General features: G+C 42.4%; 1 protein-coding gene across 3 annotated transcripts in view; it reads left to right on the top strand.

Annotated features, from left to right (window-relative positions):
- Positions 1 to 27,359, top strand: part of aplp2 (amyloid beta (A4) precursor-like protein 2) — a 208,939-nt gene that overhangs the window by 70,953 nt on the left and 110,627 nt on the right. For all 3 annotated transcript variants that reach the window (XM_060846945.1, XM_060846944.1, XM_060846946.1), the window contains exons 2-5: positions 3,131 to 3,304; positions 3,551 to 3,680; positions 12,404 to 12,516; positions 23,870 to 24,051. In XM_060846945.1, the coding sequence (XP_060702928.1) occupies positions 3,131 to 3,304; positions 3,551 to 3,680; positions 12,404 to 12,516; positions 23,870 to 24,051 (599 nt within the window). The remainder of the gene's footprint in view (positions 1 to 3,130; positions 3,305 to 3,550; positions 3,681 to 12,403; positions 12,517 to 23,869; positions 24,052 to 27,359) is intronic.

Below are 27,359 nucleotides of genomic sequence, written 5' to 3'. Positions count from 1 at the left end.
CCAAACCTTTTTTGTGCGCCCCCCCCCCCCCGCTCTCTTCAGTCCATTTCTGAGCTCCTTTTTAGCAAGCCTGTAATCCTCTAAAGCTGTGCCAAATCCTTGCTTCCTCCAGCTTACGTAAACTGCCTTATTCCTTTTGATGAGAAGCTCCTCTGTTCTAGTCATCCAAGGTTCCTTAATCTTATCACTTCTTACCTGTCTCCGAGGAATATATGTATGCATCACTCGCAACGACTGCTCCTTGAACAGTCTCCACATGTCTGCTCTGCCCTTTCTGTGGAACAGTTGTACTTTTCAACTCCTGTCTGATAACATCATCATTTCCTTTTCCCCAGTTAAATATCTTCCCTCGGTAATTGCTCCTTTCCCCCTTTCTAAGGCTATGTTAAATGTTAGGCAGTTGTGATCACTGTCACCAAAATATTCTCCCACCGCGAGATCTGACACCTGTCTTGGCTCATTGCCATGCACCAAATCCAAAATGGCCAAAAATCATCTGTTGCTGTAGCCTCTGCTTGGTCTCCCCAATGTACCATGCCTCAGGGCATCCTTGCCTGCAGTGTATGAGATAGACAACGTTAGCTGAGTGGCACGAGTACCTGCCACATACGTGGTGGGAGGTGTCCCCACGCATAATGGTGCTATTCATGTCAACACTCTGGCATGTCTTGCAGTGTCTACCGTGACAGGGTTGTATGGAGTTGTTCTGAAAGCTGGGCAGTTTGCTGCAAGCAATGATCTGTTTGAGGTTTGGTGATTGTTTAAAGGTGAGGAAGTGGAGGTGTGCCCATTCACTCTGCTCACACACAGGCAGGCAGATAGACACACACTTACGCAGATCCTTTTTCAGACGCTCAGACGTACACTCCCCCACTCACATGCACCCTCTCACAGAATTATACCCCTTTACACTCTCATACATATACACACACACACTCAGAACCACTGCATACCCTCAACCACACTCACATACACACACACACACACACACACACACACACACACACGCGCAAGTATAAGTTTGTGGGGTGAATTTGTATTTGCAGAATTACATGTTGCTTTGCTCAAAAACTGCATGAATCCATGTAAGATTCTGTAAATCTATTTTTCCGATTAGAATCAGTCTGACCATTGTGACACAATCTCACACGGCAGCTCTCACCTTCAGTGTATTATTTGGGCTGATATGACACCAATTGTTAAAATTCACTTGAGAATGTAACTTTTAAATGTTCTAGGATTTACACATGAAAGAACTGAAACCAACGTTCGTTCTAAAAGGTGAGAGACTTAACAACCAATCCAGGTTTTTTTCAATATGTAATTTCAGTTACATCACACTAAACTTTTGCTATAAATTCTGTGTCTTACGATCTTATTCTCCACATCCACCTGATGAAGGAGCAGCGTTCTGAAAGTTAGTGCTTCCAAATAAATCTGTTTTACTATAGCCTGGTGTTGTCTGACTTTTAACTGTGCTCAAATGAGTAAGTGAAAAATTTATGAGTCATCACTTACAGCGCCATCTTAGGTACAGTGGTACCTAGGTACAACTTCTTCAGTTACAAGATCTTAGAAAATAGAGAAATAACAAGACCATCAATGCAGAAATAAAAGATAAGAACAGGAGTCTTCCAACCTAGACCATACTGGCACCTAGGCTCCAGTTTGCACTGGACCTTGGTTCCAGAGTGCGCCAGTCTTCACCTCATGGATCAATCATGAGGCCAAGAGAGCGCTCTGGAATTGCCTGGAGACCACACTGAGGCCAAGCCAGGCCTAGAAACTTCCAACATATTGTTGGAAGACCACTGCGCTGTGCTGGGAAACTGTCACGGGACTTCAGTGATGGATTGGAGATCAACCCAGTGAAAATGTTCAACTGTCTAAGATATGTAAAGAGTAACTCTGAAAAAATGCTGGAGATTGCAACATGGGAAATGTCTCATGCTAATTTGGTGCAAGACCTGAGGTGGTTGGGAAGAGCAGCTAATGAGGGAGAAGGAAAGAGAGCTTGTACATTTTTATTTACTTCAAAAGTAATTACAATTTTGATCTAATGTCCCTGCACTTAGATGCAGTAAAACAGTTGGCATCAATTTCTTATCTGTTGGTCTCAAGTTCAGCAGTAATGAGGCACTTCCAGTTATATTTAGACTAGAGAGCCCCACCTAGTTGGGCACAGCATGGGTGGTGCTTGTTTACTGAGCATTCAACACAATACTTCCTGCCAAAGCTCAATTTTAAGCAGCAGCTGAGACATTTTTCAACACTCTTAATTAAAATGAAATATGTTTTCCACTTCAGACATGCTAGACACTGCAATGAATTGATATATAGTGGTGAAAAGATTGGATATGATAGCTGACTATATAGTCAGAGAGGTCTTAGAGCATGGATTAAATGTAATGATTTCAGATCTGCAGTTTCAGCTGCCTTTGGTGACTATCTTCTTTATTCTCCATTGGTGCCCTGCATCCCTCTTTTGAAATCTTGTGGTATTCTGAAGGCAGATGATTTTGAAAGAATGTTGGATGATTTCACGTGCTGATTGTGCAGGAATTTACAGGACAATTAGTTAAAAGCAATCATAAACTATAAATGTCATCTAATGGTTATGTTATAGTGGTAAACATCTGTGTTTATTGCTTTGATAAAATGGGGATTATGCTTTTCATATTCTTAGGATGATCCAAGCTGATAAATGGTGAAATATTTACTCATCAGAGAGACCCTTTACAAAAACACAGAATACAATTCAGCAGTTAAATCAGCTTCTGTTATGGTGACAGGTACAATGGAACCTCATATGATCATAAAGTGAAGTGAGGTTGGTATTGAATAAGATTGATTGGTCATGGGATGACATTTTGGTAAAAGACAAAATTAAAATAAGCCTGATGGTGATATATAGGGTACTATGGGATAAATGTCTGATATTTATTTAATTGTAATCCTGGATTCTGAATTGTGAGGTGGAATGCCATGGTGAAAACTCAGAGCCTGGTTTATATTTTGCTGTTGCAGTTGGAATAACAACTTCTAATGCTTGAAAAGGTTTGAAAAGGGAAGGGAGTTCCTGAGTGAAAAATCATGGTGGGATGATTGATTACTTCCCTTTATGTTTCAGGCATTGGCAGCCAATACTGGAGCTGGATTTGCAGTTGCAGAACCGCAAATTGCTATGTTCTGTGGGAAGATGAATATGCATGTCAACATTCAGACTGGAAAATGGGAACCTGATCCTTCGGGAACCAAAAGCTGTCTAGAAACCAAAGAAGAGTTTCTGCAGTACTGTCGAGAGGTGAGCCTGGGAATGAAGTGTTGCCAGAAATTAATTCTGTTTTTACTGAGGCGCAACCTGACTGGAAGCATCAGTCATTGCAGGTTTAAGACAAAACCCACAATTTTAACATTGGACATCTTGGTGGACCACTGTCTCCCTTGTCTCATGTAATGTGGTGCCTCTGATCAAATTGCACATGAGTTGTTCTGTTCCAAGAATATCATCAAAATGTTAATAAATTTAATGTTGTTTACTTTTTCTTAGGTTTATTCAGAGCTTCAAATTACTAATGTGGTGGAAGCAAATAAACCAGTCAGCATTGATAACTGGTGTAAAGTGGGAAAGAAACGGTGTCGAGGTCACACTCATATGGTGATTCCTGTTAAATGTCTGGGTAAGTAAGGTGTTACTATGAACCAAAACGTAACATAATGGATAGCAGCCTTGAAATTGTTTTTATCTCTTCACACATTCTTAAAAGTGAATCTGCAAAGGTTGCTGCAGTGAAAGAATTTACTTCGTTTGTACCAATTTAGTGGACTTTCTGCACATGAAAGTTAGCATTATGCGTGTATAACAGATGCTTGTTAGCACAAACCAAAATGCTGTTTAAGCTTTTCATCTTGGGTTCATTAGGGCAAAAGGTGCAGAAGTACCAAATCACAAAGGCAACATGAGGGGCATGGATAGGATAAATAGACAAAGTGTTTTCCCTGGGATGGGGGAGTCCAGAATTAGAGGGCATAGGTTTAGGGTGAGAGGGGAAAGATATAAAAGAGACCTCGGGTAACTTTTTCACGTGTATGGAATGATCTGCCAGAGGAAGTGGTGGAGGCTGATACAATTGCAACATTTAAAAGTCATTTGGATAGGTATATTAAAAGGAAGGATTTGGAGGGATATGGACTGGGTGCTGATAGGTGGGACTAGATTGGGTTGGGATATCTGGTTGGCATGCAGGGTCTGTTTCCATGCTGTCCATCTCAATGACTCTGTGATTTGTACTATTTAGATAGAGGACGCTGGTTTGTGAGGAAATGGAATCAGATTGGTTTATTGGATTGATGTAGGAAAATGTTGAGATTACTTTGCACAATAAGATATTAATTCAATCGGGGCCTGTGTCAGTCTGCAATTCCTATTTTAATTCATCAATGGAATATGGATATTGTTTGCTATGTTAACGTTTATCACGCATCCTAATTGTCTTAACTGAGAAAGTAGTGATAAGATATGATAGTAAGCCTCTGGGCTGTGTGACGAAGGTACGTCGACTGTAGTGTATGGAAGAATTTCCAGAGATTTGCCTTTGTGACAATGAAGGAACAATGAAGTAATTTCCAAGTGAAGATTTTTCTGATTTTGAAAGAATCTTGCAGATGTCAGTGTTCTGGTAGCCCTGCTCCCTTGTCTGTCTAGAGATTGAGAGTTTGGAAGGTGTTTTCAAAGAAGTCTTTGCAAGTTGTTGCAGTGAGTTTTGTCACTGATGTGCACTGCAGGCACTAGAAGGAATATGTGTTCACGTGGTTGCTGGTCAAGTGGACTACTTTAGTGTGGTTGGTGTTGAGGTGCTTCAGTCATGTTGAAACTGCATTCTTCCAGGCAACGGGAGTGTTTTCTATCGCACTTCTAGTTTGTGCCTTGTAGACGATAGAAATGCTTTGAGTCATACAATCATACAGTATGGAAACAGACATTTCAGTCCAACTTGTCCATGCAGGCCAGAAATCCCAATCTGACCAGGCTCATTGGCAGTATTTGGCCCATTTCCCTCTGAATCCTGCCTATTCATATACCCATCCAGGTGTCTTATAAATGTTATAATTGTGTCTGCCTCCACAAGTTGCTCTGGCAGCTCATTCCATACACATACTGCATGAAAAAGTACCCCTCAGAGCCTTTTTAATTCTTTCCTGTCTCACCTGAAACCTATGTCCTAGATTTGGACTCCCCCACCTGAAGAAAAAGACCTTGACTATTCACCCTCTGCATGCCCCTCATATTTTTATAAACTTCTATAAGTTCACCTCTCAGCCTCCGATGCTCTAAGGTAGAAAAAAAACCCAGCCTATTCAGCTGTTCACCTATGTTCACTGTCAAGTGAATAAGGCAAGGCTGAAAAATCTTTAAGGGTAGGCATGCAGTCTGCAAGACTGATAAGCTAATGGCATGGATTGACGCATGGAAGTATGTATGATATTATTGCCATCACAGAAACCTAGTCCTGATGGAAGGTTCTGACCTGAAACATAGACTCCTCTCCTCCTCTGATGCTGCTTGACCTGCTGTGCTTTTTCCAGTTTAACTCATTATCCACTATCAGAGAAATATAGTTGAGTGAAGGGCTGAACTGGCGACTTAACATATGGTTAGAACTTAGAAGCAAGAAGAAGATATGATCACTTTGTTGGGGACTGTATTATACACCTCCAACTAGCCAGTGGGTACTAGAGGAGCAGATGTGTAGGGAGTGTGCAGATACCTGTAGGAATACTGGAGTAGTATTGGTTGGAGATTTTAATTTCCCCTGTATTGATTGGTCACTTAGAGTGTACAAGGCCTAAATGGGACCATAATTTGTCGAATGTGTCCAGGGAAGTTTCCTAAATCAATATCGAGAGGGCCCTATTCGGGTGGGTGCAACACTGGACCTCCTCTTAGGAAACAAGGTCGGGCAAGTGACTGAAGTGTCAATCGGAAAGCACTTTGGGTCTAGTGACCATAACTCTCTTAGTTTTAGCATAGTTATGAATGTAGATAGGACAGATCCACAAGTTAAGGTGCTAAACTGGATCAGGGCAAAGTTTTGGGCCATGAGGGAGGATCCAGCAGAGGTCGATTGGGTGAGTTTGTTTGGAGGAAAAGGAATGATTGCAAATGAGAGGCTTTTAAACATGTGATATCAAGAGTTTAGGGACAGTACGCAGGACATTAAGGCTCTGGTCAGGAAAAAGGTGGCGGCATATGTCAGTTTTAAGCAATTGGGCTCCAGTGAATCCTGATATTACTATAATAAATATGGGAGCACATTTAAGAGGGAAATCAGAAGAGCAAAAAGAGGGCATGAGATGGGTCTGTCAAATGAGGTTAAAGATAATCCCAAGAGGTTCTACAGCTAAATTATGAGTTAAATGGGTGGCTAAGAAGAGAACTGGTCCCCTTAAAGATCAGCATTGCCATCTATATGTGGAGCCATAGGAGATGGAGATTTGTAATGAATATTTCTCCTCTGTGTATGTTGAGGAGAGAGTCATGGATGTTAAAGAAATAAGGGAAACAAGTGAGGATGTTTTGGACTGAATACATATGATCAGAGAGGTGGTGTTTGAAGCCTTAAGGAGCTTGAGGTGCAAAACTCCCCTGGGCCTGATTAAGTCCATCCTCAGGTGTGGGAGGCAAGGGATGATATTGCAAAGGTCCTTGCAGAGATTTTTGGTTCATCTTTAGCCACTGGTGAAGTTCTGGAAGACTGGAGGATGGCTCATATTGTTCCATTGTTTAAGAAATGTCGCAAAGACAAGCCAGGGAACTACAGGCCAGTGAACCTGAAAACAGTGGTAGGCAAGTGGTTGGAGAGGATTCTGAGGGGCAGATCTGGATAGTCAAGATAGGCACCTGTCCATCTTCCTTTCCAACTATCCGCTCCACCCTCATCCCCGACCCATCACCAATACCCCACCTCATTCTACCTATCACACTGTCAGCTACCTTCTACGCCGCCCCCCCCGCCCCACTCACCTTCCTACTTTATCTCTCAGCCCCCTTGGCTAGCAAGCCTCATTCCTGATAAAAGGCTCTTGCCTGAAATGTCTATTCTTCTGCTCCTGGATGCTGCCTAACCTGCTGTTCTTTTCCAGAACCATACACTCTACCCTGGATGGTCAAGGTCTGACGAGGGATTTTATTTTCCCAAGATGGCATGATATACGTTAAGGGTAAAGATTTATACACAAGGCAGTTGTGGAAACGACTTCGTCTTTTCACTAATCATTGTGACCATACAGCATACGTGCAGTTAATTAATTCTCCAGGAACTCTTGATAATATAACCTTGCTGAGATCTAAACTTGTGTGTTCTTGATTTAGATGAGATTAGATTCCCTACAGTGTGGAAATAGGTCCTTCTGCCCAACAAGTCCACACTGACCCTCCGAAGAGTAACCCACCCAGACTCATTTCCCCTACATTTACCCCTGACTAATATACCTAACACTATGGGCAACTTAGCATGGATAATTCACCTAGCCTGTGCATTTTTGGATTGAGAGGGGAAACCGGAGCACCCGAAAGAAAACCACATAGACACTGGGGGAATATGCGAACTCCACATAGACACAGATGGACTGGAAAATCAGATTGGTAGTGGATCTCAAGGAAAGGAATTTATGGAATGTCTAAGTTTTTTTGGGAGCAGCATATGGTAGAGCACACTGGGGAATAGTCAGTTCTGGATCTGATGATGTGTAATGAGACAGACTTGATTAGGAAGTTTAAAGTGAATGAACCCCTATTGGGCAAGGGCCATTATATGATTAGAATTCACCCTGCAGTTCGAGCAGGAAGAGCTGGAATCAGATGTAACAGTATTATAATTGAGTAAAGGTAACTGCAAAGGCATGAGAGAGGAGCTGGCCGGAGTTGATTGGGAAAGGAGTCTAGCAGAAAGACAGTGCAGGAATTTCTGGGAATGATTTGGGAGGCACAGCAGTTATTCATCCCAAGGAAGAAGTAACACACTAAGGGGTCGCCGTTGGGTGGGGGGGTTGTTGTTGGGCGGGGTGGGGGCAGGTGTACGGGAGGGGGCTTGTTGTTGGGCGGGGTGCGGCAGGTGGACGGGGTGTCTTTGGGCGGGGGGCGGGGACAGACAGGCGGGGACGGTGTGGGGCAGGTGGGCGGGGATGGTGTTGGACGGGTTTGTTTGGGTGTTGGTGGCAGACGGGCAGGGTGTTGGCAGGGTGGGGGCGGGATGGCGGTGTTGGCGCAGTGGGGGCTGTGTTGGATGGGGTTTGGAGGAGGGTGGGGGGCGCTGTTGGATTGTGTATGGGGGGCGCGCTGTTGGATCGTGTATGGGGGGGCGCATGGAGGTGATGGCAGACAGTGCAGCAGGGGCTCGCTCATGGTGCGCTGCTGCTTCGTCTCTTGACCAGGGAGCGGACTTAACAGAAAACCCTGAGTCCCAGAGGAAAGGCATTGAATCAATTAACCAAGTAATCAATTATCCGAACGAAATAGTGTCCACCCATCTCATTCAGATAATCGAGGTTCATCTGTATGCTGGAATGGTTTAAAAATGTGGAAACAAACTGACAAGACAATACGCAGCAATGCATTTGATTGTTGCTGCGTTCAACGAGATATTCTCCCACCGTCACTGATGCTACCAGCAGTGTGTATCATTGGCAAAATGCATTGCAAAAGTTTACCAAAATTCTTTCAACCACAACTTCCAAACCAACAACCACTACCGCCTAGAAGAACACAGCAGATAGATGGGAGTGCAAATCTGCAAATTCTCCTCCAAGCCACTCACCAGAGTGACTTGGATACACGTTGCTATTCCCTGAATGCTATTGGGTCAGAGTTGTGGAATTCTCTTCCTAACAGCACTCTGGGTCTACTTTTGGCACATGGATGACAGCGATTCAATAAAGCAGTTCATCTTCTCGAAGACAATTAGGGATGACCAACAATTCATGATTGAATTAAAGAAAAACAATCAGTGAGGATAAATGAGTAATTTTATTGCATTGTATTGTAAATATGTTAGGTTTAACTGTTGATAAATCACAGTTAAAAATGATGCAAGAGAATATATAAATACTGCTTAAATGTTCGAAGAATTTCTGGCTTGACCAACTTTTCAGACTCCCACTAATTTCAGAGTGAAAAACCTCCTCCCTAACTTCAGTCTTAGCCTACAAACCTCTTACTGTAAATTGATACCTGGTTAATAGCTCATCTACTCTTAATCTCAAACTTAGACTTTTTTTCAAGTCCCTTTTCAACTTGCTGCTGCTCCAAGGAAAAGAACACAAGCCTATCCTGTCTTTATCCAAACCAAGACCCACCAGACCAGGCAGCATGCTGATAAATCTCTTCTGCACCCTCTCTAGTGCAATGAAATCTTTCATAGAATGTATGAGCAGTATCTGTCAGTACTCTAGTAAAACAGCATTTTATGCAGATCCAGCATAACCTCCCTGCCCTTGTATTCCACTTGCTAATAAAGGCAAGTATCCTGTATGCCTTCTTCAATCCCTTGTCTAGCCTATCTGTTCTGCTGCTTTCAGGAATCTTAATACCAAGACTCCTCTGATCATCAGTACTTTCCAGGATTCTATCAAATTTAGTGCAATTTCCTTATCTTGTGCCTGCTGCACTTTTCCAGCACCATACTTTTCAACTCTGGTCTCCAGCATCTGCAGTCCTCACTTTCTCCTTATCTTGCACACCTTCCATAGGAGGTTGAGCAGTAACTTTTTCAAGGTTTATAAAATCATAAAGGGCATAGATAGAATAAACAGCAAATATCTTTTCACTACATTGGGGGAGTTCAAAACCAGGGGACATATTTTTAAGGTGAGAGGAGAAAGACTTACTTGGGACATGAGAGGCAGCTTTTGTTTTTTACACAGAGGGTGGTTTTTATGTGGAATGAGCTGCTGAGGAAGTGGTAGATGCAGGCACAGTTAGAAACATTTAAAAGAAATTTGGATAGTTAGAAAATGAACAGAAAATGTTGAGGGGGATATGGGACAAATGCTGGCTTAGTTTCCCAAACTAAGGACAAGTCAGGGAACTATAGACTGGTGAGCCTGACCTCAGTGGTGGACAAGTTGTTGGAGGGAATCCAGAGGTGCAGGATGTAAATGTATTTGGAAAGGCAAGGACTGATCAGGGATAGTCAACATGGCTTGGTGCGTGAGAAAACATATCTCACAAACTTGATTGAGTTTTTTGAAGAAGTAACAAAGAGGATTGATGAGGGCAGAGCAATGCATGTGCTCTATATCGACTTCAGTAAGGCGTTCGACGAGGTTCCCATGGGAGACTGGTTAGCAAGATTGGATCTCATGGACTACAGGGAGGACTAGCCATTTGAACACAAGTGGCTCAAAGATAGAAGACAGGGTGGTGGTGGAGGATTGTTTTTCAGACTGGAGGCCTGTGACCAGTGGAGTGCCACAAGGATCAGTGTTGAATCCACGACTTATCATCATTTATAGAAGTGATTTGGATGTGAGCATAAGCGGTACAGTTAGTAAGTTTGCAGATGACACTAAATTGGAGGTATAGTGGACAGTGAAGAAGGTTACCTCAGATCACAACGGGATCTTGATCAGATGGGCCAATGGGCTGAGAAGTGGCAGATGGAGTTTAATTCAGATAAATGCAAGGTGCTGCATTTTGGGAAAGCAAATCTTAGCAGGACTTATACACTTAATGGTAAGGTCCTCGGGAGTGTTGCTGAACAAAGAGACCTTGGAGTGCAGGTTCATAGCTCCTTGAAAGTGGAGTCGCTGGTATATAGGATAGTGAAGGAGGCAAAAGTGTGGACTGCAGATGCTAGAATCTAGAGTTTAGATCAGAGTGGTGCTGGAAAAGCACAGCATGTCAGGCAACATCTGAGGAGGAGGAAGTGAAGAAGTTTGCTTTCCTTTTTTGGTCAGAGTATTGAGTACAGGAATTGGGAAGTCATGTTGGTTAGGCTACTGTTGGAATACTGCGTGCAGTTCTTGTCTCCTTCCTTTTGGAAAGATGTTGTGAAACTTGAAAGGGTTCAGAAAAGATGTACAAGGATGTTGCCAGGGTTGGAGAATTTGAGCTATAGGGAGAGTTTGAATAGGCTAGGGCTGATTACCCTGGAGTGTCACACGCTAAGGGGCGACCTTATTGAGGTTTATAAAATCATGGGGGGGGGCGGCATAGATAGGATAAATCAACAAAGTCTCTTGCCTGGGTTGGGAGAGGCCAGAACTAGAGGGCATAGATTTCAGGTGGGAGCAGAAAGATATAAAAGAGACCTTGGGCAATTTTTTCACGGACTGGGTGGTACATGTATGGAATGAGCTGCCAGAGGAAGTGGTGGAGGCGAGTACGATTGCAGCATTTAAAAGACATCTGGATGGGTATGTGAATAGGAAAGGTTTAGAGGGATATGGGCTGTGTGCTGGCAGGTGGAACTAGATTGGTTTGGGATATCTGGTCGGAATGGGCAAGTTGGACCGAAGGGTCTGTTTCCATGCTGTACACCTCTATGACTCTAACTCATGATGGCTGCCTTATTGAACCACTGCAGTCCATGTGCTGATGGTAGACCCACAATTCCAGGATTTTGACCCATCAAAATGAAGGAATGGTGATATACTTTAATATCAGAGTGGTGAGTCACTTGAAAGTGAACTGACAGGTGGTGGTGCTCCCATGTATGTTATCATTATTGTGGAAGGTGCTGCTTGAGGATCTTTTTTGAATATCTGCAGTGCATCTTGTAGATGGTACACACTGCTGCTACGAATCATTGGTGGCCAGAGTAGATGTTTGTGGATGAATGATCTGAATAGTTTGCATTATCCTTGAATGGTGTCAAGCTTCTTGCGTTGTTGGAGATGCACCCATCCAGGTAAATCCATCTCCTCTGTCTATAGTGTCACTGGTTATCATAATCGCCAGCATCTATTGCACATCCCTAATTGCCTGGAGGACAGCTAAGCGTCAACATATTGTTGTGGATTCGGAGTCACATGTAAGGCAGAGCATAAGTAAGGAAGATAGATACCCTTTTTTAAAGAACATAATTGCACATGGTTACATGATTTATATTAAATGAGCTTTTTATTCCAGATTTTTGTTGAATTGAAATTTCACTATCTGCTGTGGTGGATTTGAATTTCTGTCTCTGAAACACGAGCCTGAGATTTGCTTGTCTTGTGACATTATCACTTTGCCACCACCTTTCCTGAAAATACCTCAAACAAAAGTTGAACATGAATGGTTGAAGTCTCTGACAAAATTTCATATGATTGTTATCATATTGATCAAAAAACTATCTAAGTATCCACTGATGGGTTTGGAATTTTGGGAATAACAACTGTTTCAATTTTGTTTCTTTGACAGTTGGTGAGTTTGTAAGTGATGTGCTATTGGTACCGGAAAAATGTCATTTCTTCCACAAAGAACAAGTGGACGACTGTCGAAGTCACCAGCACTGGCAGAGCGTTGCCAAAACGGTAAGAACGAACTACCTGGGGATATCCTGAGTGCTACCAAACATGTGTTGCCTCTCAGATACACAGACTTGGTAAATATGCCAATGCTGTAGCTGATCATCTGTTGCACTATTTTATTTTGTGTGCCATTTTAGGAATGTTTACACTACTCATTGTTTAAAGAATAATTTTTGTCAACAATTGGTGCTCTCTGCAACTTCAGTCCTTCTGTTTTCTGTGAATTTATCTTAAGAACGAGCCTGGCTGTTGATAACTAATTATAGTTTTATCCTGTATTTCAACCTCTGATGTACACCAGAGGTGAAAATATTGTGGTAAAATAACTCATGACAATTAGTATTGGGCTGGTTCTAACCTAAATATCAGACCTAGACTGAAAATGTTTCATAACGCTGCGACTTTTAAATCAAGGCAGACCCAGTCGCCACCATGTTGAATGTAAAAAGATCATGACTGATTTATGGCTTTGGGCCCACATCTCTTGATACCCTTAATAAAAAAGTTTTCTATCTCCGATTTAAACTAAACAATTGAGTTAATATTCACTTTTCGATGGCAATTCAAGTGGGAGGAACGACAGCGCAGACCAGAGGCCCAACAGGAAGGTAACTTTAAGTATATAAACTTACCTTGGGGGTTCAATGGTCCTCATTTTTTCAGCGGCAGTTGAAGTGGGAGGAGTGACAGTGAGGACCAGTGGCTCAATGGGAAGGTAAGTTTAAAGTATATAAACTTACCCCGTGTATAGGCGGAGCGCACGCTGAGTGGGAGCAGACATGGGACTGCTGGGTAAGTGAAGCTTTATATTTGGGTGGATGCTTTACCTAAAACAGTCCTCAAATCGTGTGTCCCATCCACCATCCGCGTCTAACCAAAACAATGGTTCTGTGCACCAGATTGGTAAGTGGGCTAGTTTTTTATTTTTTTTAAAGTTTTCAGTAGTCTCGTTGGGAACTTAGAATAATGGGAATGGGGGTTAGGGCAGTTGAATGTTCCTCCTGCAGAATGTGGGAGGTAAGTTCCACCACCAGTGTCCCTGCTGATTGCATCTGTGAGAAGTGCCCCCAACTGCAGCTTCTCGAAAACTATGTTAGGGAACCGGAAATGAAGCTGGATGAACTTCGGAGCATTCAGGAGGCGGTTATTGAGAGAAGTTACAGGGAGATGGTCACACCTCAGGTACAATAAGAAGGTAGATGGGTTACTGTCAGGGGACGGAAAAGGAATTGGCCGGCAGTGCCGGGATCCCCTGTGGCCATTCCCCTCAACAAGTGTACCATTTGGATGCACTTGGAGGGGTGGGGGGGTGACTTACCAGGGGTAAGCAATGGTGCACAGGTCTCTGGCACAGAGTGTGTTCCTGTTGCTCAGAAGGGAAGGGGGAAGGGGCGCAGACCATTAGTCATGAGGGACTCCACAGTTAGGGGGAAAGATAGGTACTGTGGGAACAAGATCGTGTGTTCCCTCCCAGCTTCAGGGTTCGTGATGTCTCTGATTGTGTTTTCGAAATGCTTGAGGGGGAGGGGGAGCAGTCCCAAGCCGTAGGCACCAACGACCTAGGAAGGAAGAGAGATGGAGATTTAAGGCAGAAATTCAGGGAACTAGGGTGGAAGCTTAGAGCTAGGACAAAGAGTTGTGATTTCTGGATTGTTGCCTGTGCCATGTGTGAGAAACACGAGGAATAGGGAAAAAGAGGAGTTCAATACGTGGCTACAGGGATGGTGCAGGAGAGAGAGTTTCGGATTCCTGAATAATTGGGGCTCTTTCTGGGGAAGGTGGGACCTCTATAAACAGGATGGTCTTCACCTGAACCAGAGGGTTACCAATATCCTCGGAGAAATTTGCTAATGCTCTCCGGGTGGATTTAAATGAATCCAGTCGGGGTATGGGAATCCAAATTGTTATACGAGTATACAGGAGGTTGAGAGTAGCGAGGTCTTAAGTAAGATTTTAAATTTGCAAGAAGGCACCAGCAAGCAAGGTAGGTGAACTTGCAGCACGGGTTGGTACCTGGGATTTCGATGTTATGGCCATGGGTGGAACAGGGACAGGAATGGTTGTTGCAACTTCCGGGATTTAAATGTTTCAGTAAGAACAGGGAAGGTGGTAAAAGAGGGAGAGGTGTGGCATTGTTAGTCCAGGACAGTATTCCAGAGGCAGAAAGGGCGTTTGAGGGCTCATCTACTGAGGTAAAATGGGCTGAGGTTAGAAACAGGAAAGGAGAGATCATCCTGTTGGGAGTTTTCTATAGGCCTCCAAATAGTTCCAGAGATTTCGAGGAAATGATAGCAAAGATGATTCTCGAAAGGAACGAGGGTGACAAGGTAGTTGTTATGGGGGCCTTTAGCTTTCCAAATATTGACTGGGAATACTGCAGTTCCAGTACTTTAGATGGGTCAGTTTTTGTCCAGTGTGTGCAGGATGGTTTTCTGACACAGTATGGAGACAGGCCAACAAGGGACAAGGCCACATTAGATTCGGTACTGGATAATGAACCTGGTCAGATGTTAGATTTGGAGATAAATGAACACTTTGGTGATAGTGATCGCAATTCGGTTATATTTACTGTAGTAATGGAAAGGGATAGGTATATACTGCAGGGCAAGAGTTATAGTGGGGAAAGGCAATTACAATGCGATTAGGCAAGATTTAGGATGCATAGGTTGGGAAGGAAACTGCAGGAGATGGGCACAATTGAAATGTGGAGCTTATTCAAGGAACAGCTACTGTGTGTCCTTGACAATATGTAGCTGTCAGGCAGGGAGGAAGTGGTCGAGTGAGGTAGCTGTAGTTTACTGAAGAAATTGAATTTTCGTCAAGAGGAAGAGGGAGGCTTGTGAGGATGAGACATGCAGGCTCAGTTAGGGCGCTTGAGAGTTACAAGGTAGCCAGGAAAGACCGAAAGAAAGAGTTAGGAAGAGCCAGGAAGGGACATGAAAAGTCGCTGGCAGGTAGGATCAAGGAAAACCCCAAAGCTTTCTACCAGGTGTATCAGGAATAAAAGAATGATAACAGTAAGATTAGGGCCGATCAAGGACAGTAGTGGGAAGTTGTGCATGGAGTCAGAGGAGATGGGGGAAGTGCTGAATGAATTTTTTTCGTCAGTATTCACAATAAAAAAGACAATGTGGTCGAGGAGAATGCTGAGGTACAGGCTACTAGACTAGCTGGGATTGAGGTTCACAAGGAGGTGGTGTTAGCAATTCTGGAAAGAGTAAAAATAGATACGTCCTCTGGGCCGGAAGGGGATTTATCCTAGGATTGTCTGGGAAGCCAGGGAGGACATTGCCAAGCCTTTGACTTTGATCTTTGTCGTCATTGTCTTCAGGAACAGTGCCAAAAGAGTGGAAAATAGGAAATGTTGTTCCCTTGTTCAAGAAGGGGAGTAGAGACAACCCTGGTAATTATAGACCAGTGAGCATTATTTCGGTTGTGGGTAAAATATTGGAAAAGACTATAAGAGAGAGGGTACATAATCATCTAGAAAGGAATAAGCTGATTAGAGATAGTCAACACGGTGTTGTGAAGGGTACACAAACCTTACTTCTTTGAGAAGGTGACCAAACAGGCAGATGAAGGGAAAGTGGTTGATGTGGATTTCAATAAGGCGTTTGATAAGCTTTCCCACGATAGGCTAAAGCACAAAATAAAGAGGCATGGGATTGATAGTGATTTAGCAGTTTGAGTCAGAAATTGGCTAGCTGAAAGAATGCAGAGGGTGGTGGATGGTGAGAAATGTTCATCCTTGAGTTCAGTTGCTAGTGGTATACTGCAAGGATCTGTTTTGAGTCCATTTCTGTTTGTCATTTTTATAAACAACCTGGGTCAGGGTGTAGAAGGATGGGTTATTAAATTTGCAGTAGACACTAAGGTCAGTAAAGTTGTGGATGGTGCAGAAGGATGCTGTAGGTTACAGTAGGACATAGATAAGCTGCAGAGCTGGGCTGAGAGGTGGCAAATGGAGTTTAATGAGAAAAAGTGTGAGGTGATTCACTTTGGAAGCAGCAACAGGAGTGAAGAGTATTGGTCAAATGGTAAGATTCTTGTGGTGTAGATGAGCAGAGGGATCTGTGGGTCCATGTACATTGATGAAAGTTGCCACCCAGGTTGACAGGGTTGTTAAGAAGGCATACAGTATGTTGGCTTTTATTAGTAGAGGGACTGAGTTTCGGAACCATGAAGTCATGCTGCAACTATACAAAACTCTGGTACAGTTGCACGTGGAGTATTGCATTCAGTTCTAGTCACTGCATGATAGGAAGGGTGTGGAAGCTTTGGAAAGGAATCGGAGGAGATTTACTAGGATGTTGCCTGGAATGGAGGGAAGGTCTTACAAGGAAAGGCTGAGGGACGTGAGTGTTTGTTATAGAGAAAGTTGAGAGGTGATTTAATTGAGACATGCAAGATGATCCGAAGGTTATATAGAATGAACAGTGAGAGCCTTTTTCCTCATATGGTGATGATAACACGAGTGGGCATAGCTTTAAATTGAGGGGGCGATAAATATAGGACAGATGCCAGTGGTAGTTTCTTTACTCCGATTAGTAGGGTGTGCCTGCAACAGTAATAGATTCGCCAACTTTAAGGGCATTTAACTGTCATTGGATAGACATGGACTAAATGGAATAGTGTAGGTTAAATGGGCTTCAAATGGTCGACGCAACATTGAGGTCTGAAGGATCTGTACTGTGTTTAATGTTCTGTATTCTATGTTCACCACCGTTGAGGAAGAGAATTCCAAATCTCCACTCCTTTTGGCCTGTAGAAGTGTTTTTAAATATATATCCTGAATGGCATAGCCCTGATTCTTAGGCAGTGCCTCTTGGTTCAAGAATCTTCAACCAGTGGAAATGATTTATCTTTATCTACCCTGCTTTTTCTTATTAAAATCCTGAAAATCCTGATTAGATCACTCCCTTAACCTTCTAAATTCAAAGAAGTAAAGGCATAATTTGTATAAGCTATCCCCAAATTTAACTCATGAACTTCCTCCAGCATCAAAATATCCTTCCTAAGATGTGGTGCCCAGTCTTCCACCTGAGGTATAACTAGGATTTTGTATAACTGCAGCATAACTTCAGGTTTAGTGAATTGGCCATGCTAAATTGCCCCACAGTGTTCAGGGACGTGTAGGTTAGGTGCATTAGTGAGGGATAAATGTAAAGTAATAGGGGAGGAGAATATGTCTATGTGGGTTATACTTCGAAGGATTGGTGTTGACTTGTTGGGCCGAATGGCCTGTTTCCACACTGTAGGGCTTCTATGAGTATGGTCTGAAACGCTGCCCAATTTTGTGTTCATCAGCAAATTTAGAAATTTGCCTGTTTATGCTGCTATCTCAGTCAATGATTGTTTTGAATAATTGAGGACCCAACACACATCCCTTCAGGACACCACTAGTCACGTCCTGTCAATTTGAGTACTTACACGTTATTCCAACACCTGTTTCCTACCATTATCAGTAATTTTCCCTCCATTCGAAGGGTTTCCACCTTAACTATCAGCCTCCCCAGTAAGACTTGATGAAAAATCTGCAAGTCCGGATAAACAACATCTGTCAACCGCATTTTTCACTCTTCGAAACAAAAACTGAGTTTTGCCAGGCATGACCGATCTTCATGAATTTCATGTCGACTCTCCCTGATTAATTGAAATTTTTTTGAGGTGATCAGTTATCCTGTCTTTGATTATAGACTTCCAACAATTCTCCACCTCAAATGTGATAGGCTAATTGGTTTGCACTTCCCTGGGCTCTTTCTGTCCCCCTTAAAGAGTGGAATGACATGAGCAAATTTCCAATCCAGAACTCTTGAATCCAAAGAACCCTGAAAGATTATGGTTGGGGCATTGGCAATGTACTATCTAACACCCTTTAATAATTATGGATGGAAACTGTCAAATTCTAGGGACTTGTCACTCTTCAGTTCCATTAATATCCTCATTATTTTTGATGTACTTAAGATAATTTTATTTAGGCTGTGTCTCTGATCCTCTGTTAATTTCTTTAGTACTTCCAGCAAACTATCCTCATTTTCTGCTGTGAATTCTGAAGCAAAATAGTTGTTCAGTATGATTAGATTAGATTAGATTCCCTGCTGTATGGAAACAGGCCCTTCAGCCCAACAAGTCCACACCGACCCTCCGAAGAGTAACCTACTCCCGTGATACACTAATGCACGTAACACTGGACAATTTCGCATGGTCAGTTCACAGTCTTTGGACTGTGGGAGAAAACCGGAGCATCCGGAGGAAACCCAGGCAGACAATGTGCAAACTCCACACAGACAGTCACCCAGGCTGGGATCGAATCTGGGACCCTGGTGCTATGAGGCAGCAGTGCTAACCACTGAGCCACCGTGCTGTCCCAGCTTCTGACTGTTAATGTCTTCCTTTTACCCATGGTCATTGACAATATCCCCACTCTCAACCTTCAGTGGGCCAATTGTATTCTTAACCAGCTGCTTTCCCTTTATATTGCTCCTCTTATTGTCTCCTATATCCCTTTGTAAGTTTCCTTTCAGGGAACCCCAGCAGATTTTTTTTTTCCTTTTTGACTAAATTCACAACCTCCTGTTTTATCCAAGGGTCCCTTGCTATTCTTGTCCCTCCTCTTAACTGGAACTGAACTCTGATCAATTCAGTTCTCAACTCAGATCACCAAGTGTCATCAGCAAACTTACTAACCATACCTCCTAAATTCCCATATAAATGACAAAATACAACGGACCCACCACCAATTCCTGTGGTACACCGCAGTTTGAACAACAACCCTCGACCACTGTCCTCCGTATTCTACCTTCAAGCTACCAACTGGCTAGCTCTCCCTGGACCCTGTGAGATTTAATGCTACTCAACAACCTACCAATGTACCTTGTCAAAGGCCTTGCGAAAGTCCATGTAGTCAAAAATCACACAACGATTTTGACTTTGTTCACTCCAGTCCAACACCAACACTTCCCCATCAAAGTCCATATAGACAACAGCTAGTACAACATTCTTGGTCACCCCTTCAAAAAATTCAGTCAACTCGTGAGACATGATTTCCTGCACACACAGCCATGTTAACTATCTCAGATGTGATCTTGCACTTCTCCAAGTGTGCGTAGATCCTGTCTGTCAGCATCTGCTGTAACAACTTACCCATTGTAGATGTTAGGGCTCACCTGCCTGTAGGTCCCAGGCACTCCCCTGCAGCCTTTGTTAAATAATGACGCAACATCAACCACACTTCAGTCTTTGGGCGCTTCTCTCATGGCTGTTTATGATAGAAATATCTCAGCAAGGGACCCTGCGATTTCCTCCTTTGCCTCCCACAAAGTCCTGGGATGCACTTCAGGTTTGAAGCGATTTGTTTAGGCAGAGAGAAAGTAAAGGGTATAATTCCAAAGGGAATGCAGGAGCAAAGGGTCCTCGATTTATATACCCACTTGATATTCTAGGCTTAATCAATGGACACAAAAGCGCAAGGTTTTGTTTAACTTGTGTAAAATACTGCTTTAATCTGAGTTGCAACATGCATCCAGTTCTGGATATCACACTTGACAAAAGATGTGGAGGCATTTGAGGAGTGCAGAAGAACTTCACGAGAATGGTTCCGCAGATTAAGGTAATTTGAAGGAATACTCAGGAACTTCTTTTCCTTAAAAGGTTGAGAAAAGATTTGTAATAGGTATTCAGAATCTCGAGAGCTAAGGAAGTGAAAAACTAGTTTTGGACTCATCTATCTTGCTATTTGCCCTATCTATGCCCCTCATTATATTGTAAACTTTTATAAGCCCCAGACCTATTAAGCCTCTCCCTAGCTCAAACCCTCCAACCCTGGCAACATTCTTGTAAATCAAGTTTCACAACACCTTTCCTACAGCAAGGAGGTTAGAGTTTAATGCAATAGTCCAAAAGTGGCCAAATAAAATGTCCAGTGCAGCCACAAAATTATCTCCCAATTTCTATAATGCCAAATTTGTTTTCCCTCCAGACATGCTGAGTTTCTCCCAGAATTTCTGCTTTTGTTTTAGATTTCTAGAATCTGCAGCTGTGTATTTTTTAATTTGAGTCAGTTGTGTCTATATTCATTTGGGGTTTAGAAGAATGAAGCTTATTGAGCTATACAAGATTCTTAGAGGACTTGATCAGGTAGATATTATAAAGTTGTTCTCCTTGTGGGATACTGTAGGACCAGAATAAGGGGTCAAACTTTTCAAACAGAGATGTAATTATGGTAGAAATGTAAAATGCGTTGTCTGAGTGGGTTGTGGAGGCAGTATGCTTGCAATAGTAAAAAATGAGGTCTGCAGATGCTGGAGATCACAGCTGCAAATGTGTTGCTGGTCAAAGCACAGCAGGCCAGGCAGCATCTCAGGAATAGAGAATTCGACGTTTCGAGCATAAGCCCCTCATCAGGAATCATCGGGCTTATGCTCGAAACGTCGAATTCTCTATTCCTGAGATGCTGCCTGGCCTGCTGTGCTTTGACCAGCAACACATTTGCAGTATGCTTGCAATATCTAACAAGAATTTGGATGAGTACTTATTATGCTCGAGCATAGTAGGTTCTGATCCAAGAACAGGTAAATGGAATTCGTATAGTTCGGTACTGGTTTGTCAAGATAGACATGGTGGGCCAAATGGCCCATTTCTGTGCAGTATGATTCTGTGAAGAGGAATTTCTTCTCAAGGTAGAGATTTTGTGAAATTCTTTACCACAAAGGGCTGTTGATGTTGTGTAGTTAAGTGTATTCAAGAATGAGATAGATTTTAATCAGCAAGGGAACCAGAGGTTATGGGGAAAGGCAGGCAATTGGATCTTATGGTTACTAGAGCAGCCATAATCTCTTTGGTGCAAGCAGGCCATTCAAGAGAAGAGGGAATGACCAGATAAGGGGAGATGATGCAAGTGGTGTAATGTCACTGGACTAGTAATCTAGAACCTAGGCTAATGTTCTGGGCAGAAAAACAGAAATTGTTGGTAAGTCTCAGCAGGTCTTGCAGCGTCTCTCCACAGATGCTGCCAGACCCAAGATTTTCCTGAAGGTTTTTTTTCAGATTTCCAGCATCCACAGTTCTTTTGGTTTTTGTCTAATGTTCTGGGGACTTTGTCATGGTGGGATTCAAACCAGATGGTGAAATTAGAATTCAACCCAGCCTAAAATTGTGGGAATTGTAATTGCAGATTGTACCTCCGTGTAGAGGTTAAGCTCCTCCTTTTCCCATTATCATGCAGGAAGTGTACATGTTGGATTGCAAATCTAAATATGAAGTCTAACGTCTGGGCCTTTCTTCTGCCTTTTCCTCTGGTGGTAGGATGTCAGGTGAAAGTTTGCTGGATTGAGTGCTTTGCTGTAAACTTAAGATTTATTAGGATTTATGTCTGTTTGTCAGGAAGGTCTTAGCTTAATTGAAGCGTCTGGTTTGCATTCAGGTGGGAGCTAAAATCTTGCAAAACTTAATTGAAATTGGAAGGTTTTCATTTCTACTTCAAGGTTTGAAGGCCTTTGATCTAATTTGGCCTAAATTTCTTCTTAGTGTAAAAATGCATAGTGTTTGTGATTAAATAAAAGATCTGAGGTGGATGTTAATAGTAAGAAGTTCTTGTGAGCTGTTTTTATCCTTATTGGCATTGTGTCAAAAGCACATTTGGTTCACTGTTATCCTTTTGGGAAGGAAACCGCCATCCTTACTAGTATGGCCTATGTGTAACTTGTTGGAAGTTCTTTCACAGGATGAGGGCATCAGTAATCAGCATGTATTGCTGATCTCTAATTTTCCAGAGGGTAGTTAAAAGTCAGCCACGTTGCACTGAGTCTGCAGTAACATGTAGGCCAGACCAAGTAAGGATGACAATTTATTTTCCTGAAAGGATATTAATGAACCAGATTGTTTATTTCTGGGAATTGACCATGGATTTGTTTTGACAATGGATTGGACTTTTTTTAATTGAATTTAAATTCCATTACTTGAACCTGAGTCTCCAGAAAATTACCTGGATGGTAATATCACTTGCCGTCATCAATTGTGGACTCCAGACTTGCAGCTACGTGACTGACTCTTAATCTCCTTCTGAAATCGGCACTTATGGCACTCAAAAATTCAGCATGCATCACAGTTTTATTCAAGGGGATGAAACTGGATGAAAATTTAATATCAACCAAGGCACTTTAAATGACAACAATGAATCAGCCCCCTCAACCCTGCAAGTCCTGAGGGCTTGTGCTTGAGTTGGGAGAAATAACCCACAGACTGGTCAAATAGCAATCTGACATAGTCATACTTAGGGAATCTTACCTTTCAATATACCAGATAAGGGCCGAAGTACAGGTTGTGAAATGGACAGCAATATTCCCTCTCAACTGTGCAGCCACATAGCAAACTAAAAGTTTCTGTGCAGGGCATGCTGACATTGTTCCCCCCATGAAATTGAACAGGCCCAACCGATTTGAATTTCATTTGTTGAGCGCAGATTGGTTTAAGGGTATGTTTGTGGTCATGTGTGTGGTCTGTTGGTTTGATTTTTCTGTGCTTGCTCTTTCATTTGTTCCCTCTTTCATGGGTTCAATGGTTAGCACTGCTGCCTGTCAGCGCCAGGGACCCGGGTTCAATTCCAGCCTTGGGAATCTGTGTGGAGTTTGCATGTTCTCCATGTCTGCGTGAGTTTCCTCCCGGTGCTCCAGTTTCCTTCTACAATTCAAAGATGCGTAGGTCAGGTAAATTGGCCATGTTAAATTGCCCATAATGTTCACGGATATGTCGGTTAGGTGCATTAGTCTGGGGCAAATATAGGGTGGGGAATGGGTCTGGGTGGGTTACTGTTCAGAAGGTTGGTGTGGACTTTGGCCGAATGGCCTGTTTCCACACTGTAAGGATTCTAAATTCCTTTCCTGACAGCATTAACCTCAGTTGGGGGCACACTGATGAAGTGATCATATACAATGTGACGGCTCAGATTCTGTATTTTGACAGGTTGTTAGATGCTGATCATTCAAGCATATTCCCTTACAGACACTGCCATTTTAACTCTGGTTCACTATAACTGTGGGGCCCACATCAAATTGAGCTGTTCTGTACTTAAATGGCAGTAATTGTAAACAGCAGTACCAGTGGTAGTCTCTCTAAGGACTGATTTATACTTTATATATATGCTGGGATCCATGTGCTATGTGCAGCATATAATTCACCAAAATTCAGGTGACTAAACATTATTAACTTCAACTGATATCCTCTCTGCTATGCTAGTGCCAGTATTTTCTGTTTTGTTCATATTTTGATGATTTGACTGTTTGAATTATTACCAAGTATTTGTAATTTCAAGTGGTTCCTGAACCTGAAGTGTGAATATCTTGCTGCTGTTGTGTTTCAGGCTTGTGCTGCTGCGTCTATGAATCTTCACAGCTATGGAATGTTACTTCCATGTGGCATCGATAGGTTTCGTGGCACTGAGTATGTTTGCTGCCCTCAAAACAAAATTGATGATGTGAGCTCTGAAAAGCCTGACCTTCAGAATCTGGATGAAGATGAAGAGGATGAAATTCCTGGAGTCAGGTAGTGCTAGCACTTTGGAAAATAAAAAGATAGTTTTAGAGGAGATTAGGTAGACTCAGAGACTTTACACAATTAGTCACTATTGATTTCTACCCTGGAATGTCATCTGCATTACTGGGGTGTTCACTACTGCTTTCAGATTCCAATTGTATTTGTATATTTGTCAAAAAATCAAGTGAAAGTATCCCCTTCTGAAACCATGCTGGTTTACCTTCAATATTTTTCATTGGGGTAATTATCTCAATTGTTCCACAATTCATTACACCAATACTAATATAAAGCTGTTGGGTTTATGGACTTTCTGACTGTTGGTTGTTTTCAGGTTATAAGACTGGCTATAAGCACAATTCTTACATTCAATTTTAAAGGTTTTTAATTCAAGAGTAATTAAAAGTAACAATCTGATTATATTACAAGTCATACCGTGCCTGTTCTTGTAGTTAAGATCTTGAATGCAAGCTTGATGGGAGCCTTGGGATTGGCAGGAAGTACTCTTCAATTATTTTCATTTAGGATTGTACAGGTGCATGTTGGTGTCTGTTTTGTACCTTGCTTTTGGTTACCCACGGTTAATGAAAATGATAGAAGATCTGTAATATAGAATCATAGAATCCCCATCATGCAGAAAGAGGCCAGTTGGCCCATCGAGTCTGCGAAAACCCTCCAAACCCAGACCCCACATTCCCCATGCCTGACCCACCTAGCCTGAATATCCCTAGACACTAAAGACAATTTAGCATGGCCAATCCAACTAACTTGCACATCTGTGGAGTGTGGGAGGAAATCTGAGCACACGGAGAAAACCCACACAGACACGGGAGAGCATGTAAATTCCACACAGTCATTCAGGGCTTGAATCAAACCTGGATCCCTGGTGCTGTGAGGCAGCAGTGCTAACCACTGTTCCACCATGCCACCCAAGAGAGTAAACTAACACTGCGTGAAAAAGTTGACATTATCTTGGGACTTCCTGCATTCAAACAGCACAGGCTCAGGTGAAAAATATCCAAAGGGGTACATATCAGGATCTGTTAATTGTGAATGGTTTTGCCAGTTAAAACTTGAAGTAAGAGCTTGTTGGTTGTTCTATTTGTAGCCAGTCAAGCAGACATGAGATTCACTTTGCAGAATTAGGATCAGCAGATGCGGAGCTATCCTGCATCATGTCCTATCTTTTCTAATGAATACAATATCAGCTACCCCTTTATCCTTCTTTTGAGTGGTATCTGGCAGTGGTGTATCTTCACAGGATACCAAACCAAACAGATAACAAGGCCAGATGTCAAGAGATCGTCAGTTATGAGATACATGCAGACTTCCTGTAGGGTACATGCCATTAATCTAAGCAAAGAGAACTTTGGTGCAAGTTCAGAGTATCACAACAGCAGTACAAGGTCTGCTAATTCATCCGACTCTTCATTGTTCTGGAGCAATTTGTGTACACATGATCCTCACCTTCCTTCCATCTCCCTGCTCCAGCTACTGTCTCCCAAAAATTCAGGCAAGCATTAAACAATCTCCTGAGAGATGTCAAAACTGGCCTGCAATGAACAGGAAGGAATATTTAAGAAATTCCTTGGTTAAGCCCAGAGGTGATCAAACCTGTTTCAGGTGACCAACAGCACAGGCTCAGGTGACCAACAGTGACTGAGAAACGTTGCCCAACAGCATGTATTCTGTTTCCAGTAATGATAGCCATACTTGGGTGGCTCAACTCAGGATATCCATATTTCATAGGTCAACACTCTTGAAGAAGAAACAGCTTCTGCTGTCTGGTTCTGATTTATATAACTAATCTTTGTCTCCTAACCCCTCTAACTCTTGTTGATCTGTTCATATGGGTCACTAATTAACTAACTAATTATTTTGAAGACCTCATTGAAATCACTGGAATATTCTGGAATAAAAAGTTCGGTTTTTCTCAACTGTTAAGGGCTTTTCAACCAGTTTCTTAATTATTAGCATATTAACGATTCACATGGTAACAAACTAAAACTGGGCACAGTTTCAAATGTGACCTAAATTCTGAAGAACCGCGTAAGAACTGTACAACATTTTTGTTTTGCCATTAATTGATATGGCAGTACATAGAAAAGCAAAATTGTGTGAGAGTAAGAATCTTTACGCAGAGAGTTGTGAGTGCATGGAATGCGTTGCCAGCGGTGATGGTGGAAGCAGAGCCATTGGGGACATTTAAGCGACTGCTGGACGTGCACATGAATAGCAGTGAGTTGAGGGATGCGTGGGTTAAGTTACTATATTTTACATTAGGCTTAAATCTCGGCACAACATCGTGGCCAAAGGACCTGTTACTTTTCTATGTTCTCATCTGAGTACTGGTTGTGGACATACACTTTCATATATTACACATACACATCCCACTCAACAATCCTTGCAGATTCACTTCCCTCACCACATCTAAATTTGCCAAAGATTTGGTTTGTCCTCTCTGGTCATAAATCTATAGAATTTTTAACATCATCTGTGTCCTACCAGCCAGCTAGCTCAATACCTTAATCCAGATCATTGATGGTGAAATGCAGTAGCCTCACCGACAGTCCCTGTAAAACATCATTAATGATATGCTGTATGTTTGGAATTACTTAAGACAGTCAAAGCTTGACAGCTAATCTAGCAGGATTTGATTAATATGCTTCTGTGCCTAAACCTCTTTGATACCGCAAATTTTGATTTCCCAAGCAAATGATTAAAATCCACTAATTACAGAGGAGCGTCGGTTATCCGAAGGACGCGGGCAGACAGTATTTCATTAGGTTAATCAAATGCTGGATAGCATAGTTTAGCTAAATGTCGGGACCTTGCGATCTTGCCGGATAATTCGATACTCGGATAATCGAGGTTCCTCTGTAATAAAATATTTCATCAGTTCAACCAATTTGATGAGCATGTACTATTCTAGAAGCTTTGGCGCTTCTTCAGGATCCTTTCTCTACTTTGGCTATTCCACATCTCATTGACCTTTAGCAGCTTATTTGCAACAACTATGAAACCAACCAGACATACAATCTGCTAATTCCAGCTTGCTGGTCTTCTAAATATCATTGAACATAGAACAGTGCAGTACAGCACAGGAACGGGTCCTTTGGCCCACGGTGTTATGCTGAACGTGACGCCAAATTAAACTAATCCTTTCTGCCTGCCCTCGGTCAATATCTCACCAATCCTTGCATTTTCATTTGCTTAAAAGTCCCTTAACACCAGTAACGTATCTGCCTCCACCACCATTCTTGGCAGTACGTTCTAGACTCCTACCCCTTTGTGTGATAAAACCTGCCCCTCATATCTCC

The sequence above is a fragment of the Hemiscyllium ocellatum genome, chromosome 29, assembly GCF_020745735.1.
Source record: "Hemiscyllium ocellatum isolate sHemOce1 chromosome 29, sHemOce1.pat.X.cur, whole genome shotgun sequence".
Taxonomy (NCBI): Eukaryota; Metazoa; Chordata; class Chondrichthyes; order Orectolobiformes; family Hemiscylliidae; genus Hemiscyllium; species Hemiscyllium ocellatum.
The sequence above is the reverse complement of the archived record's forward strand: the minus strand, read 5'-3'. Positions and strand labels throughout refer to the sequence as shown.